Below are 14,088 nucleotides of genomic sequence, written 5' to 3' on the forward strand. Positions count from 1 at the left end.
TTTGGAGAGAATATTTTCTACACGCTCATTTGTTTTTCTTTTTCTTTTTCTTTTTTTTTTTCTTTCTTGTTGCTTCAAGGTGAAAGCTATCCCATCTTGGAAGGATTAGAGGACCCTTAGTCTTTTTTTTTTTCTTTTCATTATTATTTGTTGCCGTGGAGTTGTGGGTAGTGAGAAGAAGAGAGGTGGGGGGTTGGGGTGAATTGTTTTCCGCATTCATCGAACACGAACATACGCAGACGCAGGGAAGAAGGTGAGGGAAATAAAGGGAGAGAGGGAGAGAGAGAGAGAGAGAGAGAGGTGTTGGGTCCCTTGTAAATTGTTCCGGCCGCACGTCTCTTCCTGTGCCCCCCTTCCCCACCCCTTTGCCATTTGTGCCAACGGAGTCGCACTGCACCCATCCGGTTGGGAACCGTGTGTTATTTTTTTTAATTTTTACGCCATGACTAAACGAGGGAATCATGAAGCTTTTTGGAATGAGCGAGAGATTAGAAGTAACACATTCTCAAAGACTTTACTAGCGTCCTCTATTATTAGTGGGAAAGGTAAAGCCGATGATGATCATTGCTTTAAATATACAAGGATTCCAGAGGTTACATCTGGCATGCCATTGACCCCTCGTCAAGGATTGAAACGAAACAGCTTGAGCAGTGAGAATATCGGTAACAGCAAGATATTTAAGAAGGAGTTTCCTTTTGTGGATACATGTGTCCAACGAACGCTTGGAGAGGAAAGGAAAGATGGAATTTTGCTTCCCATTAAGACATCCCTGCGGGTACAACCCAGTGGAGCATTAAAGGAACAGTTTTTACAATGGACAAGGCAGTATCATCCGAAGGAGCTCAAGCTGAAGGGAGATGAATCTGTCCGCAAGCAGCCCAACGTGGCCACGCTCACGCGCCAGCAGCGTGTGTCACAGTCTAGCCGGGAAAGTTGTGAACGCAGGGTCTCTTCAAGCAGCGATGACTGGAAAGGCATTTACTTGACTAATCTTCATAGGCGCCACAGGCTCATCGTACGCCACCCCGGTAGTTTACCCGAATTTGAGCCCACAGAGAGGGGGGAGAAAAAAATCAGCTTGGCACCAGAAGAGTTCCCGACATTGAATATGGAAGGAGGCGTTGAGCCACCGATTGGGGTTAGGCAACCAAATGTACATCGAGTCACTTTGCTTTATGAAGAGACGGTCGAGCCGCGGTTGGCATTGTCCCGCACGCCGCCCTTTTCCACTCATCCTCCGGGGAAAATTATTTGGAGCGAGCAGGCGCCGGATAAAATATTGAATTCAAATGAAGGTGGCGATTGTTCTTCGGAGATAATAAGGGGACATGCTGCGGATTTGACGGCTTTTTGTCGGATGAGGCAACGCTCGGTGGAAAACACCAGTGACAATTCCACACACAAAAGCCCCTTACGGAACTTATTGCCTGTATTAACCGGTGTAGGAACCGCGAATAAAAAATGCACGGGGAATGGCGTTCAAAGCCCAAAGGCAACAAGTCACCGGTACGTATCCCTCTCAGAAGTGGAGGAAATGCCACCGAGGCCCGTCCAAGACGTCCCAGAAGCAACGAATTCACACGAGAAGGAAATTTTTTCGTTGAAAAGCCAGTTGGAAAATATTCCGTCGACAAATTTTTCCAAAATTTATGGATCCTTGGATGCAGTTGGGGGAGACCGCACAAGTGGCTTTGGGGGAAAATTAACCTCCACAGAAGAATCTCCAAGGAAGAAAAAGAGGAGGGGCTCCGATTGGGCCAAGTCATTGCTGCGACGGGCATTATCCCACTCAATTGAAGCGAAGACGGACATTACTAAAAATGACAGTAAACTCAACTACCCACAACAGAGGCGTACCTCACCGCTTTCATTAATCTTTGCAGGGAAGGCGATGGAGATGAATCTACCCGTATTTGCTTTGCCTTCCCCCACTTTTCAGAGGCATTCTGTTGCGTCGCAGAATACACAGCACTCGTTACTGTCCGACGCCAATTTCTTCTTTTCTGGCACCACAGGAAGGAGAAGATACGATGCCAGTGCATTTAAATCGGTTATTACGGCCTCAAGCATCTGTAATATGAGTAATGGTGGCACCACGTTGAAAGATCCGCAGCCTCCCTCGACGCATTCAAGTAAATCTTCCATGCAACTCAGCGAGAATTACTCAACTTGTATTTTTGACAGTGATTTTATTTATGACGGGGTGAATTTGGATTTTCCAAAGAAAAGTTTACAAAAGTCACTGATGAGCAATCGGTCGGAGGCGGAAAGTGGAATGGGGTTTTTCAGCGCGACGCAATGTTTCTCGCCCGTGATACCGTTTGCCGTCTTGCATCCCAGCAGGAGCAGTGGCAGCCAGCTTGGATTTAAGGACACCGGGGCTGAGCCGCGTTAGAAACAGGGGTATCATCACGGCACCTCCTTCCCATCAACGAATGCGAAATGGCCTTTGGAGTGAAAAAAAAGAAAAAAGTAAATAAGAAAGAAAAAAAAAGAGGTGGCGGCGGTGGCGGCGGCGCGTGGAGGGGGAGAAATGTCCATGTTGTTATATATTTGCTAATTGTATTACGTGTCAGCTGCATTTGCCAGCCGCCGCCTCCTTCCCTTCCCTTCCCTTTTTTTTTTTTTTTTTTTTTTGTTTTTTTCCTCTCTCCCCCCCTTTCCCCCCAACACACTCAGTGAAGATAAAAGGCACTGAAGTTGTATTGGCGGTGTTAGTGAGAAAAAGGAACGGGGGGTGAAATACGAAATGTTTATATGAATGACGAGAGTGTTTGAAGAACAATAGAGACAAGAAGAGATGGGGAAAAAAGACAGTGCCACACTTAAGGAGGTGACGGTTTTATTTTTTATTTTTTTATTTTTTTATTTTTTGTATTTTATGCTTCTTTCGTTTGAAGCACAATTCTTTTTTGTGAATATTATTATTATTATTATTATTATTATTATTATTTTGTGTGTTTCATTTATATTTTTCTTCTTACTTTACATCCAGCCGCTTTTGTTTATTTTATATTATTTATTATTATTATTTTTTTTTTTTTTCCTTCTCTCTGTTATTTATTTATTTGATTGCATGTAATCAACACATGTATGTTTGCTTGCATTTGTGAATTATCTTTTTTTTTTTTTTCTTTTTTCTTTGGGCGGGAGGCGGGGAGGGGGGGGGGTTCATCTCAGAAGGAATTCACGTGTTTTTTTTTTATTATTATTTCCCACCCCACCCCACCCCACTCCCTCTTCGCGGTGGCGGGGGTGTTCTTTTGGCTGCAGGATCCTACAGCCCGCCAATTGGTAAGGAATAAATAAATAAATAAATATATCCGATCTTAACGTTGTGCAAAAGACCACGAGAGTGTCAGTCCAAGTACCTGCCTGCCTGCCTGCCTGCCTGCCTGCCTGCCTGCCTGCCTGCCTGCCTGCCTGTATGTATGTATGTATGTATGCATATCTATTCTATGTATATGTAGATAGGTATTTATTTGGATCAAACAATTGGGGTGAGACCACTGTCTTTTCCAAATTTACACACACACACACACACACACACACCTATTTTCCACCCTTTCTTATTTTATTTATTTTTTAGATGATTTCAGGATTTTGCCAGTATCCCAGGATACTATTCTGATTTGTGTTTTTGTTTATAATTATTATTTATTATTTTATTTAAATTTTCTTTTTTTTTCCCCTCCCTTTTTTTTTGTCTGCTGCACTTCTTCTGTCGTTCCACGGCACATTTTGACTCACACGGGGCGGCGGTGAGGTACCAGCAGCGAGGAGGCGACGCACCAAAAGAAAGAAAAAAAAAAAAAAAAGAGAAATGGCAGAGGGGGCGAAGGTGGCGAGAATCGTCCGTCGCCGCAGGGCCGAAGGCGACGACGACGACGACGAGAACGAACATGTGCCGCAGGCGGAGGTTGAGCAACAAAAGAAGAAGACGTCTCGTCCAAAGGCGCCAAAGGCAATGGAGGCTGCGCCGGACGCAACGCTTGCAACGCACTTGGACCCCGTGACGATGGGCGCCGGCGCAACTTCTTCCATCCCTCCACCCTCCGCATCCACGGCAACGGTGGCGCCCACAGCAATGACGATGGGAGACCGCCTGGATGCACCGCAGGTCGCTGGGAGTGTGGAGGATGTCTTTGAGATTGCATATGACAACTACACCTCCAATGATTTGTACGCGTTACTAAAGCGCATTACGCGTCAGGAAGTGGAAAGGCGCATGATTGAACATGAGCAACTGCGTCAGAAACAACAGCGGGTTCCTCAAGTAGAGCGTTTCCTAGATGCCACCTCCAAAACAGGTAGCAGTGGCAGCAGCGGCGGCGGTAACAATAAGGCTTCAGAAGAGGGCTGTGGGTATAACTACAGTGTCATGTTGCGGCGTCTCTTCTTTGCGCTTAACCGCAACAAGGAGAGCAGTGCTATGACAGAACGTAACCGACTTCCTGAGCCAAAGCTGGAGAAAATTGGAAAGAAAAAAGTTATTATTACCAATTTTGGTCGTATTTGTCAGGCCTTTAACCGTCCCATTCAAGATGTAAAGGATTATATTGAAAAGGAACTTTCTGTAGGAGGAAACCTTGACAGCAATGATGCGCTTATTCTTAAGTACGAGATTCAGAAATCTACTGCGTTTGATAACATTTTATACAAATATTTGGACGAGTTTGTGAAGTGTAACTCGTGTCATAAGATTGACACGACACTCACAAAGGAGGGAAGACGCATGGAACTCCGATGCAATTGGTGTACGGCTACACGTACTGTGCAAGCCGTTGGTTCCGCCACGTACAGTGCACAGGTAGGCAAACGTTCAAAGGCAAGGTTGCAGGCAATGACTCTTTAAAAATAAAAAATAAAATAAAAAATAAAAAAATAAAAACAGAAGAAAAAAAAAAAAGAACAAATAATAATAATAATAATCATAACAAATAAAGCAGCCAAAATGAAAAGAGTGATGGAGAGGAGAAGACATAAACATATATATATATATATATATATACGTGTTTATACAATATATTAATGGATCACATCTGTGAGCACCGCTGTTTGTTGGTGGTGGTACCTCTTTTTTTGTCTGTGAAAAGACGAAAGAAGGAAGAAGAAGAAGAAGAAGGAATGATTGAAGGAAAAAAGTATTTATTTATTTAAGAAAATGCGATAGGGACGTGTTTACTCTCTTTTTCTCTCTTTCCCGTTTAGCACGGCATCCAACTCATCCCGTATGGAATTTATGCCCATGTCTTCTCTCTCTCCCTTCCTATCTGTTTCTCTTCATGTATATTTCCCATGGTGACCGCAAAGGAAAGGGTGGGGTTGGGTGGGAGAGAGAGGAAACAGAAAGAACCCTCACACATACATTTGTATATATTTATTATAAGGAAGTAACAGGAAAAAGAAGAAAAAAGAAAGAAACATCTTTCCATGCTGCAGCGTTCATTCCTGCGGTGTATTTGGCTAGGTGGCACGGCGTCTATTCCGGCACTTGGCCATGACGCGCGTCCTTCTACCGGAAAATACATCAATGTTATCCCACCTACGAATATTGCGAAGAGCATCGCCGCTGGATCTTTGCCGCCAGAAGCGAACGTGGCGGCTGTGCAACCGGTGCCGGGTAAGCACTACAGCAAATGGAATCGGGTATTGCGTAGCGAAATTTATGATGAGTTATTGAAGCTCCCGTTGCGTTACAAACTCCACGACTTTTCCAAGCTATGTCCGCCATCATCATCGTCGTCGACATTGCAGGAGCCGCAGCTTCAGAATGTAGGGGTAGTTGGCAAGGGCTCTGTCGTGAATTACAATCCGCCGCTTGGCCCAGCAGACCCACTTGACACGATTCCTTTCTTTGTTCACCGCAATAGCAATGGCTTCTTACCGGGGAGGGTGTATTCAATGGATGCACGCAATCTCATGCCGGCGTTCTTTTTGCGCATCCAACAGGTAGAGGGCGATGTGTTCCGCTTTGAGGAGGAATTACTGAAGATATTTCCGACCAAGAAGATTTTTGTGCGCAGTCACAGCATCTACGTCTACAACGTGGGGATGGACGGTCGGATGATTCTACATCATTGGCTTCTCGGTCTGGGCTTTTGACGGCAGTGGGAAAAACGGACGTGAATAACGAGCGAGAGGTTCCTTTGAAAGGATTTCATTGCGTCTTTGTTTTGTTTTGTTGCGCTCTGTTTTTGTTGGGCAGAAGGGAGGGGGAAGTTCCGAGCAACGACGAGTTGCCGCGATTTCTTTTTATTTGTTTTTTCTTCCTGTTGTTGTTGTTGTTTTTCTTTGCATTCTAAACGTCTCTCCCCCTCTCTGTCTGTCTGTGTGTGCATACAACAGCGGAGAGAAGAAACATCAAGGAAGGTGACGTGGGCGGAAGGGAACTCGTCCATCGGGGATTGTTGTTTGTTTTTTCTTTTTTGTGTGTGTGTATGTGTGAGTGTGGGGCGGAGGTGCAGTCAAATATTCCGTTTGGGACTCCGCCACTATTAATAGGAATAATACCACGGTTGCCGCTTTTTGTGTGCATCCATGTCGCCAACGGTGCTTGTGACTTCGTTGACCGCACTGCTTCTGTATGTGGCATTTGTGTATCCGATCATGACCGACGCGGCGAGGTTCCCGTGGCAGACGCTTCCACCGGGACATCCGGGCAGTGGGAGCCCCGTTATTTATCCGCCAGGCACAATTCATTATGTACGGCAGGAGAAGAAGATCACGCCGCGTCCCGTCTTTCAACGTGCTTGGTATGTGGGGTTCTTTCTGATGGTAGTCGCTGTGATCATCATATACGCGCTCCTATACATTATGGTCCTTTTGAGGTTTCGTGCGGCCGAACAGGCGTCTATGCGAAATTGTTTGGCAGAAGAGAACAGGGGACCAATACGAAATCCCTTGTATGCTGATTTTAGCGAGTACTAATGGTGAGCATCAATGAGAAAGAGAGAGAGCGATGGAGAGTGAGAGGGAAGTTCAAACAAACCCTTTTCTTTCTTTCTTATCAATGGATAAAATAAGACGCATGTGTCCATGTGCACATCTTACTTCCTCTTGTCTCTTTCTGTGAGAGAAGACAGAACACTTTTATTTTCCTTTCACTTTTCCCACCCTTTTTGTTTTTGTTGCTGTTGCATGTATGTTTCTTTTTGTGTAGATAATTGTCTTGCACCTGTACATTGGGTGTCTCTCCGCTGTGGTGCTACTGGCGTTAGTTCTCCCGGCCTCCACGCCACTATATATATATATATAAGGGTGGGAAAAGGTCACTGCAATTGTTAAAATGACATGCTGATTGCTCTCTCTCTCTCTCTCTGTGTGTGTGTGTGTGCATTTACCTTTTCCCCCCTCCATTACATTTGTTACTTTGCCACAGAAAATAGAAAGGGGATTTAGGGACTGGGAAGACGAGAAACGGAAAGAAATAATAATAATAATAATAATAATAATAATAACGTACACACACATAGAAAGAAGAAAAAATAATAATAATAATAAGGGGGTTTTTCACGTCATGCTTTCGGCTGCATATGGAACATTTCTGTTCATCACGTTATGCACTTATGCGTTGACCGTTGCGCTCTGTCTTTGGCGTCTGTCTGTAGGAGCGCGTGCCTCGAAAGACGCGGAACTTGAACTCAGCGACAACGACGGGTATTGAATACCCATCCCTGGGAAATGAAAACATTTGGTGTTTTCCTGCCGTCTTTTTTGTTTGTTTGTTGTTTTTGGTGTTTCAATTTGCATGCGGTTTCAGAGGGGGAGCGGAGGGGCTGGTGTGGGTGCAGGCAAACGACCCACCCACCCCTCAATTCCTGTGGCGGTGTGGAGAAGGCTGAAGAAAAAAAAAAAAAAAAAAACTGAGAGATAGAAAGAAGGGAGGAGGGGGAAATAAAGAAAATAAAACGAAGAATTTAAATAAATGAATAAATAAATAAAACGGAATGAAGGGAAAAAAAAGAAAAAAAAAGAAAAAAAACATGTTTTTTATTATTATTATTATTTATTTATATTTATATCGATTTACTTCGATTTCTTTTTTTTTTTTTTTTTTTCATGGCCTCGAGCAAAGGTAAAGACATGTGAGTGGCATTTAACTAATGGTGAGGGTCAAGGAGGAAATAGGGAATGTCTCTTTTTTATATATATATATTTTTATGTGCGCGTGTGTGTATATATGTGTGGGTTTTTTCCTTTTTATTTCTTTGATACATGAGTTTTACTGTCCTTTCTTCTCATGTTATCGTGATCTTTTTTTTTTTTTGTTTCTTTCTTTTTTATTGTGTCATCAATTCTCAGTTGACGTCTGTCTGTCTGTAACTCTTTTCTCTCTCTCTCTCTCTCTCTGTGTGTGTGTGTGTGTTGTTTTTGGGGCTGTATGGTTTCGTTATTTATCATTACCACCGCCTTTATTTTTGTGTTTATTTTAATTTATTTGGTTTCTTTTTGTTGTTGTTGTTTTTCTCCATATTTGGGGGGAAAAAAAAAGTGAAGAAAGAAGGGCGGGGCGGGGGGGGTATGGGGGGATAGATATATTTTTTTTTATGTTTTTTGGCGGATAGAATGGTTTGAAGCTGTATGCATGAATTTCTCATGTGTAGTGAGAAGAGGTGGTGGAATGAAGGGGGACGTCTGCCGTGCCTTTAGAGCGCCGTTGGCATTGTCAATTATTTGCCACAGCAGGCAAGGCAGCACATTTTTTTTTTTTTCCTGTTTGTGTGCATGTACACATATGTGGTACATGTATGCATGTGGGTCCATTGCACAGCGTTTTCCTTTCTCACTTCATCTACCTGTTTTTTCTTTCTTTCTTTCTTTTTTTTTTTTCCTCCATCTCTTTCTTTCTTTCTCTCCTTTTTCTTCTACTTCTTTTTTATTTGTGTACCCCCCCCCCCCCCCTCTCTCTCTCTCTCTCTCTCTCGGTGCTTTTCAAATCAGCGGCAGGTGGTGATTAATGCAAATTGTTATTTATTTTAGTATTTTTAATTTTCAATTATTATTATTATTATTGATTGGTTTTCATGTAACAAATTTGTTTGTTTTTTGTTTTTTTTGGTGTCTGTCATGTGGTCTTCCTGTGAGTTTGGTTGCTGCAGTGTATATATATATATATGTATATGTATATTGTGTATTTATTTATTTATTTATTATTTTTTCTTTATTTTTTGTTGTTGCTGTTGTTTTTGTTCTTCTGCTTCTGTGGACATTAGAAATTCCCGTCGGTGCCACACAAACCTCAAGGACTTGGGAGGCATACAGGCAAAATACATATAGACACATATATATACATATTAATATAGGAATTGTAGGAATTGATAGTTTTAGGAAGAAAGGGCAGTGGCAAGTTTTAGGGGAAAGAGAAAGAGAGAGAACAAGAAGGAAGGGGAAAGGAAGGGCGCATCTGTCTTTTCTGTGCAAAAAGGGATCGCCGTGGTAATTTTAACGGGAAGATTTGAGTGGTGACATTTGTGGCTGCTTCTTTGACTCCTGCGTAAGTGTGCGTGTGTGGCACGTAAAGAGTTGTGTGGTAATTTTTTTTTTCTTTTTTTTTTGGTCTTTTGCATGTGTTGAGAGGAATAAGAAAAAGAAAAAAAGAAAAGAAAAAGAAAAAAAGAAAAAAAAAAGGGGGGGGGGAGGGGGAGAAGAGTTGTGTGTGTGGTGTGTTGTTTATTTTCTGTGTTGTGTGTTGTGGGGAAATCAGCCGCGTACATCCCCAGTAATTTTAACTGCCGCTTAAATAACAAAGATAAAATCAGGAGAACATATATATTTATATATTGACACGCAAGATGGGGTCCGTTCCGAGCCGTGAGTTTCACGAGAGTCCTGATGCGCTTTTTTTTACCCGCTGTGGCACGACGTTGAAACTTGCCCGCCTGCCGCTTACGCCACATTTTTTTCCATCCGAGAATTGTTTGGCATTCCAGCAGTTGGACAATTGTTGCAGGTCGCAGTCCATGAAGTACGGCTTTACGCTTTGTGACGGTCCATCACATAAGCGGCACGGGTGTGTGGGAGAGAGGAGGAGGCGGTGTGGGTGTTACGCAAGGGAGAATGACGACTGGGATGATATCTGTGAAGAGGAACTGGAGTTGGATCCCTCCGTGCCATGCCAACAAGACATGATGGAATTGGTGCCACCCACGGACGAAATGGCAAACACCTTCGTCTTGCACGCCAAGAAGAATGATATCAAAAACGCCTCCATGACCAAAGAGTCATGCAGCAGTGGTGCAAACCACATGGCGACGGAGGAATTGTACCGCCTGTTGGTGACACAAGGGACCGTTCCCGCAATTGTGGAAACAAACGCGGAGATGAAAGAATTGTACGAAAAGGAGATTGCATGGCGTCATGCCAGGAGAATGATTTGTCGGTACCATCAACGTTTACGCAATGGCGCAGAGGCAAGGAGCGAAACGAATGAGGAGACTGCCGTTCGTCTGGCAGAGATGGTGTCACCACCGCGTCGTTTTTTAAGAGCACTTCCAACGGCGGTGGTGGCTGTCGTGGACAGTGAAGATGCAATGAGGAGGGCGCCGCCGAAGTCTGTCATTCCTCCTGATGGCGCTTTACATTTAATGGAAAATGATGGCATGCTGTTTCTTGCGTCTCGGAAGAATGAAAGATACATTGTGCCGCCCACACCTGTTCGTGTGGTGGGGTGCAACTCACTTCTTCCTGCCATGTGCCGCGGCACGCCATGGTTGCGTGGATATGCAACAACACCGGTGGAAGAAGAAGAAGATGCATACATTGAGAGCCTTCCTCCATCCCAGCGTCCGCCCGTACTTTGCGCCTGTCAATTTTTTGAGGCTGCCATATCTGAAAAGGCATTTGGTCGTGCATTAATTGAAGGACTTGGGTATTACGCGCTGCACTCGAGAATGGCGGGGATGGATGATCTTGTCGCACGGCCCGTGTGGCACTTGGGGCTTGCGTCTCGCGTCCCACTACTTCACTTCATTGCGGAAATAAGACAACTCGTGTCGATGGCGGCGTATCCAACAGGTATGGCGTTAAGCATCCGAGGAAATTGTTTGCTTTTCCGACTTCAGGAAGCGGCTCTTCGGGCAATTTGCCAGTTATTGTGTCCATGTACCGACAGCTTTGCTCCGCAGTCTTCCTGTCAGCATGTGTGGAGGCAGAATGTACCGCGATCCGCCCTGTACGAGTACGGCGGACGCATCGGTGTTTCTCGGACAAATGGCACATTGTGTGCTTCAAAACATGTTTACGATGCGGTTCAGAAGCATGCACGGGGAGAGGGAGAAAACACGGTGGGAATTTCGAGGTTGTTGGTATTCACTGTCGTGAATCCCTGGCAAACGTCAACGCCTCTTTCAGATTTTGGGAAAAGATATGACGTCATTGAGAAAGAAGACACATCGTCCAATGTTTTTAATGACGGCGATCTTCTCGTGTATGACAATGTGCGCCGTCAATGGACCCGTCTGCTGCAGTCGGACGTGACTTTGGAGACACTGTTGCTTTGTTGGGTGAAGAGACTCCTTGTGGCAGCTACATTTCGTCACGATGACACAGGATGGCTCCGGGATACTGAGGGTCTTATTGTTCAGGTGGGACGTTTTCACATCTGGAGCGAAGTGCATGATGGTCTGCCTTACTTTTTTGGTGTCATTCCCAAGTTTGCTAAAGAGCGCCGCAGGAGGATGCTGCGAAAAACCCGCGAGAAGTTTCTACAGGAGGAAGAAGGAGCCAAGCGCCTTCATGAGGGAAAGAGGAATGAGAAGGACTCTGCGATGCCAGCGCAGGATCCGGCAGGACGCCACTTTGCATGTACCCTCTCAACACATTTTAAGAGGCACGGTGATGCCGCAAATTACTTTTGTAATGGTTCATTTACATGGAACCCATACGGTAGACGCAGGTAGGAAACCCGTTTATATTTGCTGTTGTCTTTTATCGTTATTGTTATTATTATTATTATTGTCTTCCACTCCGCTTTATGGGAAGAAGTCAATAATTTATTAATTAGAATTTATTGATTTTTCCTGTGTACGGCCATCAGTTGGCACCCATCATGCCTGAGGTATTTTCAAACTTAGTTAATAACAAAGAAATGAAAGAAAAATAATAATAAAGAAAGGGAAGAAGAGGAACTTATGTCATTCTGCTATTTTTTTTTTCCCCCTCTCTCTCCTCCACACCAGCATCTACATAAATAGTATAAATCAATACGTATATATATATATATATATATTGTATCTACACGCATGGACATGTGTGAATAAAACATCAAGAAAAGATAGGAACATACAGATGCCACCCCTTCATTTACACAAAACCGTATGGGCATGCATATATATGTCTGTGCATATCGTCTAATTTATCTTAAATATCTACCAGGTGAACGTCATTCTTCCCTTTTTTTATTTTTTTGTTTTTTCTCTTTTTCTTTTTCTTGATCGACTCGAATCCGTCCCACATTTGTCTTATCATCATTGGTATTGTTATTGTTATTATGCCTTTGCGTAGCGTTATTTTGTAACACCGATTGAGCGAAGAATTGAAGGTGAGTTAAAGAGATCTATTGTGCATGCTTCCTCCTTCTTCTTCTTTTTTGATTAAAAGAGAAGTAATTGAGGGGGGGGGGGGGGGAAAGGAAAGAAGAAAAAAAAAACGTAGAGAAAAATAGACGTGATAAAATTGCGAGGATGACTCTGTGTTTGCATCGGCGAAATTCCTTTATAACTTACACGTCCAGGCACGTGACAAAGGAAGCAGGAGAAAGAGAGTGTGGGTGTGTGAATTTGGATAGCAGGGTGTTTGTTTTCTGCTGTTGTCATCTCGTCTGCGCTCGCTGCCGAAGGATTGTTTGTTGGTAGTATGGCCTGGCACACGTCCCATGGTCTGTTGAAGTTGCGTACACGTCTGTTACATCTCTCATCTGCGTTTGTCGTTGCTTTGCCACCCTCCGTGAGGCCACATTACACGCCCAGCAAAGGTGGTGACTCCGCGGGGAAGGGGGGCGGCATTTGGGAGACACGCATACAGTGTTTCCAAAAAAAAAGTAAAGGCAAGCTTTGAGTTTTTCCACATTTACACTTCCAAATAGAAATTGAAGGCTACGTCAAGAATTCTTTGCACAGCCGAGACGGAGAATTGTAGATTAAAATATCAGCGGGGTAAAATTCATATGAAAAGCGGGAGATGTTGTAAGTGAAAAAACGGCTTCGACTGAGAGAAGCGTCACCCCCTCAAAACTATTACAATGCATATACGGAGTGTCTTAGCATGAGGCAAACGAGAGATAAGCCGGTTTTTCTTACCTTCAGGAAACTTTAGCCGTGCGTCTTTGGTTTTGTTTTTATATTGGCATCATTTTTCTGCTTCTTTGTTGTTGGAATTCCGGGTGTTTCTGTGCGTGTGCGTTTGTCTTCACACCCTTTTTCTTTCCAATTCTTTCTCTGACGCTTGCGTTCTGCATTGGGCAGTGCGGTGCTCTATTCGCCCACGGAGTCTGCACTGGGGAAACGTGCCCGGCTGCTTCCCACTGCCCCACGATGGGGCGAAGGGTGGGTCGTGTGATGCGCCGTGCTTCTGGTGTAACCGTTGGAGGGGCTGTCTTTGCACACTGCTGATTTGAGGCACGGTGCCAACGATTGCATGGCGGGGATCTACTTCGACGACCGCTTGAGCCCGTAGCTGCTGTTGAGGTGGTACCCTCCCAAACAAGCACGGGCACACACACACACGTGCTGAGGTGCGTGTGTCTCCCTCTGTGTACGTGCCTCCTCACATTGCCCTCATCGCGATTGTTCCACGCTCCCTCTTCGCATTGTGGTTATGGTGCGTGGGTCCCGCAGTGCGGCGGTGCCTTTGCAAATACGGGGTGAGCAACGCAGGAAATGTTTTCCATTTTCTGCTGGGGGCTGGCTGACGCAGTCGCACGATGCCCGCCATGCGGGAATGTCTTGCCTGCTCTTGGGGTTATTCTTCTACTCTTTATTTGCGTTGCTCGGTGACGGACGGTGCCACGATGGCCTCCTCTGACGATGACGGTCTCTGTGTTCTCGGCACACATCCACACACTCTTCCCCGTCTCTCTGTGAGAGTGAT

The 14,088-nt window shown here is 44.5% G+C and overlaps 5 protein-coding genes across 5 annotated transcripts, besides 40 other annotated features; all 5 read left to right on the forward strand.

Moving 5' to 3' along the window:
- Positions 1–7,231: a sequence feature (heterozygous, non-Esmeraldo-like haplotype).
- Positions 29–68: a microsatellite.
- Positions 256–300: a microsatellite.
- On the forward strand, positions 443–2,395 carry Tc00.1047053507063.10 (uncharacterized protein; the record flags this gene model as incomplete). The annotated part of the gene is made up of 1 exon (XM_814868.1): positions 443–2,395. The coding sequence occupies one exon, from the start codon at positions 443–445 to the stop codon at positions 2,393–2,395; it is 1,953 nt and encodes a 650-aa protein (XP_819961.1).
- Positions 2,458–2,494: a sequence feature (A-rich).
- Positions 2,616–2,645: a microsatellite.
- Positions 2,841–2,919: a microsatellite.
- Positions 2,920–2,953: a microsatellite.
- Positions 3,120–3,144: a microsatellite.
- Positions 3,215–3,237: a microsatellite.
- Positions 3,301–3,320: a microsatellite.
- Positions 3,371–3,426: a microsatellite.
- Positions 3,427–3,449: a microsatellite.
- Positions 3,527–3,552: a microsatellite.
- Positions 3,624–3,688: a sequence feature (T-rich).
- Positions 3,794–3,824: a microsatellite.
- On the forward strand, positions 3,824–4,855 carry Tc00.1047053507063.20 (translation initiation factor, putative; the record flags this gene model as incomplete). The annotated part of the gene is made up of 1 exon (XM_814869.1): positions 3,824–4,855. The coding sequence occupies one exon, from the start codon at positions 3,824–3,826 to the stop codon at positions 4,853–4,855; it is 1,032 nt and encodes a 343-aa protein (XP_819962.1).
- Positions 4,854–4,916: a sequence feature (A-rich).
- Positions 4,915–4,940: a microsatellite.
- Positions 4,989–5,029: a microsatellite.
- Tc00.1047053507063.30 (hypothetical protein, conserved) lies at positions 5,434–6,105 on the forward strand (the record flags this gene model as incomplete). Its single annotated transcript, XM_814870.1, has 1 exon — positions 5,434–6,105. One exon carries the CDS (start codon positions 5,434–5,436, stop codon positions 6,103–6,105), a length of 672 nt encoding a protein of 223 aa, XP_819963.1.
- Positions 6,249–6,296: a sequence feature (T-rich).
- On the forward strand, positions 6,541–6,930 carry Tc00.1047053507063.40 (hypothetical protein, conserved; the record flags this gene model as incomplete). Its single annotated transcript, XM_814871.1, has 1 exon — positions 6,541–6,930. One exon carries the CDS (start codon positions 6,541–6,543, stop codon positions 6,928–6,930), a length of 390 nt encoding a protein of 129 aa, XP_819964.1.
- Positions 7,232–7,241: a sequence feature (haploid, non-Esmeraldo-like haplotype).
- Positions 7,242–7,303: a sequence feature (areas merged during assembly that could not be assigned to a particular haplotype. This can correspond to areas where the two haplotypes were merged or to regions with more than two copies in the genome that were merged during assembly.).
- Positions 7,304–14,088: part of a sequence feature (heterozygous, non-Esmeraldo-like haplotype) that runs on past the window's edge.
- Positions 7,429–7,460: a microsatellite.
- Positions 7,483–7,503: a sequence feature (AT_rich).
- Positions 7,844–7,918: a sequence feature (GA-rich).
- Positions 7,921–7,944: a microsatellite.
- Positions 7,958–7,984: a microsatellite.
- Positions 7,989–8,024: a sequence feature (AT_rich).
- Positions 8,038–8,060: a microsatellite.
- Positions 8,141–8,164: a sequence feature (AT_rich).
- Positions 8,332–8,352: a microsatellite.
- Positions 8,802–8,867: a sequence feature (CT-rich).
- Positions 8,904–8,926: a microsatellite.
- Positions 8,970–9,015: a sequence feature (AT_rich).
- Positions 9,101–9,130: a microsatellite.
- Positions 9,135–9,154: a microsatellite.
- Positions 9,584–9,629: a microsatellite.
- On the forward strand, positions 9,795–11,900 carry Tc00.1047053507063.60 (hypothetical protein, conserved; the record flags this gene model as incomplete). Its single annotated transcript, XM_814872.1, has 1 exon — positions 9,795–11,900. The coding sequence occupies one exon, from the start codon at positions 9,795–9,797 to the stop codon at positions 11,898–11,900; it is 2,106 nt and encodes a 701-aa protein (XP_819965.1).
- Positions 11,929–11,957: a microsatellite.
- Positions 12,204–12,229: a microsatellite.
- Positions 12,386–12,432: a sequence feature (T-rich).

This window comes from Trypanosoma cruzi, genomic scaffold (assembly GCF_000209065.1).
Source record: "Trypanosoma cruzi strain CL Brener 1047053517151 genomic scaffold, whole genome shotgun sequence".
NCBI classification, from domain to species: domain Eukaryota; phylum Euglenozoa; class Kinetoplastea; order Trypanosomatida; family Trypanosomatidae; genus Trypanosoma; species Trypanosoma cruzi.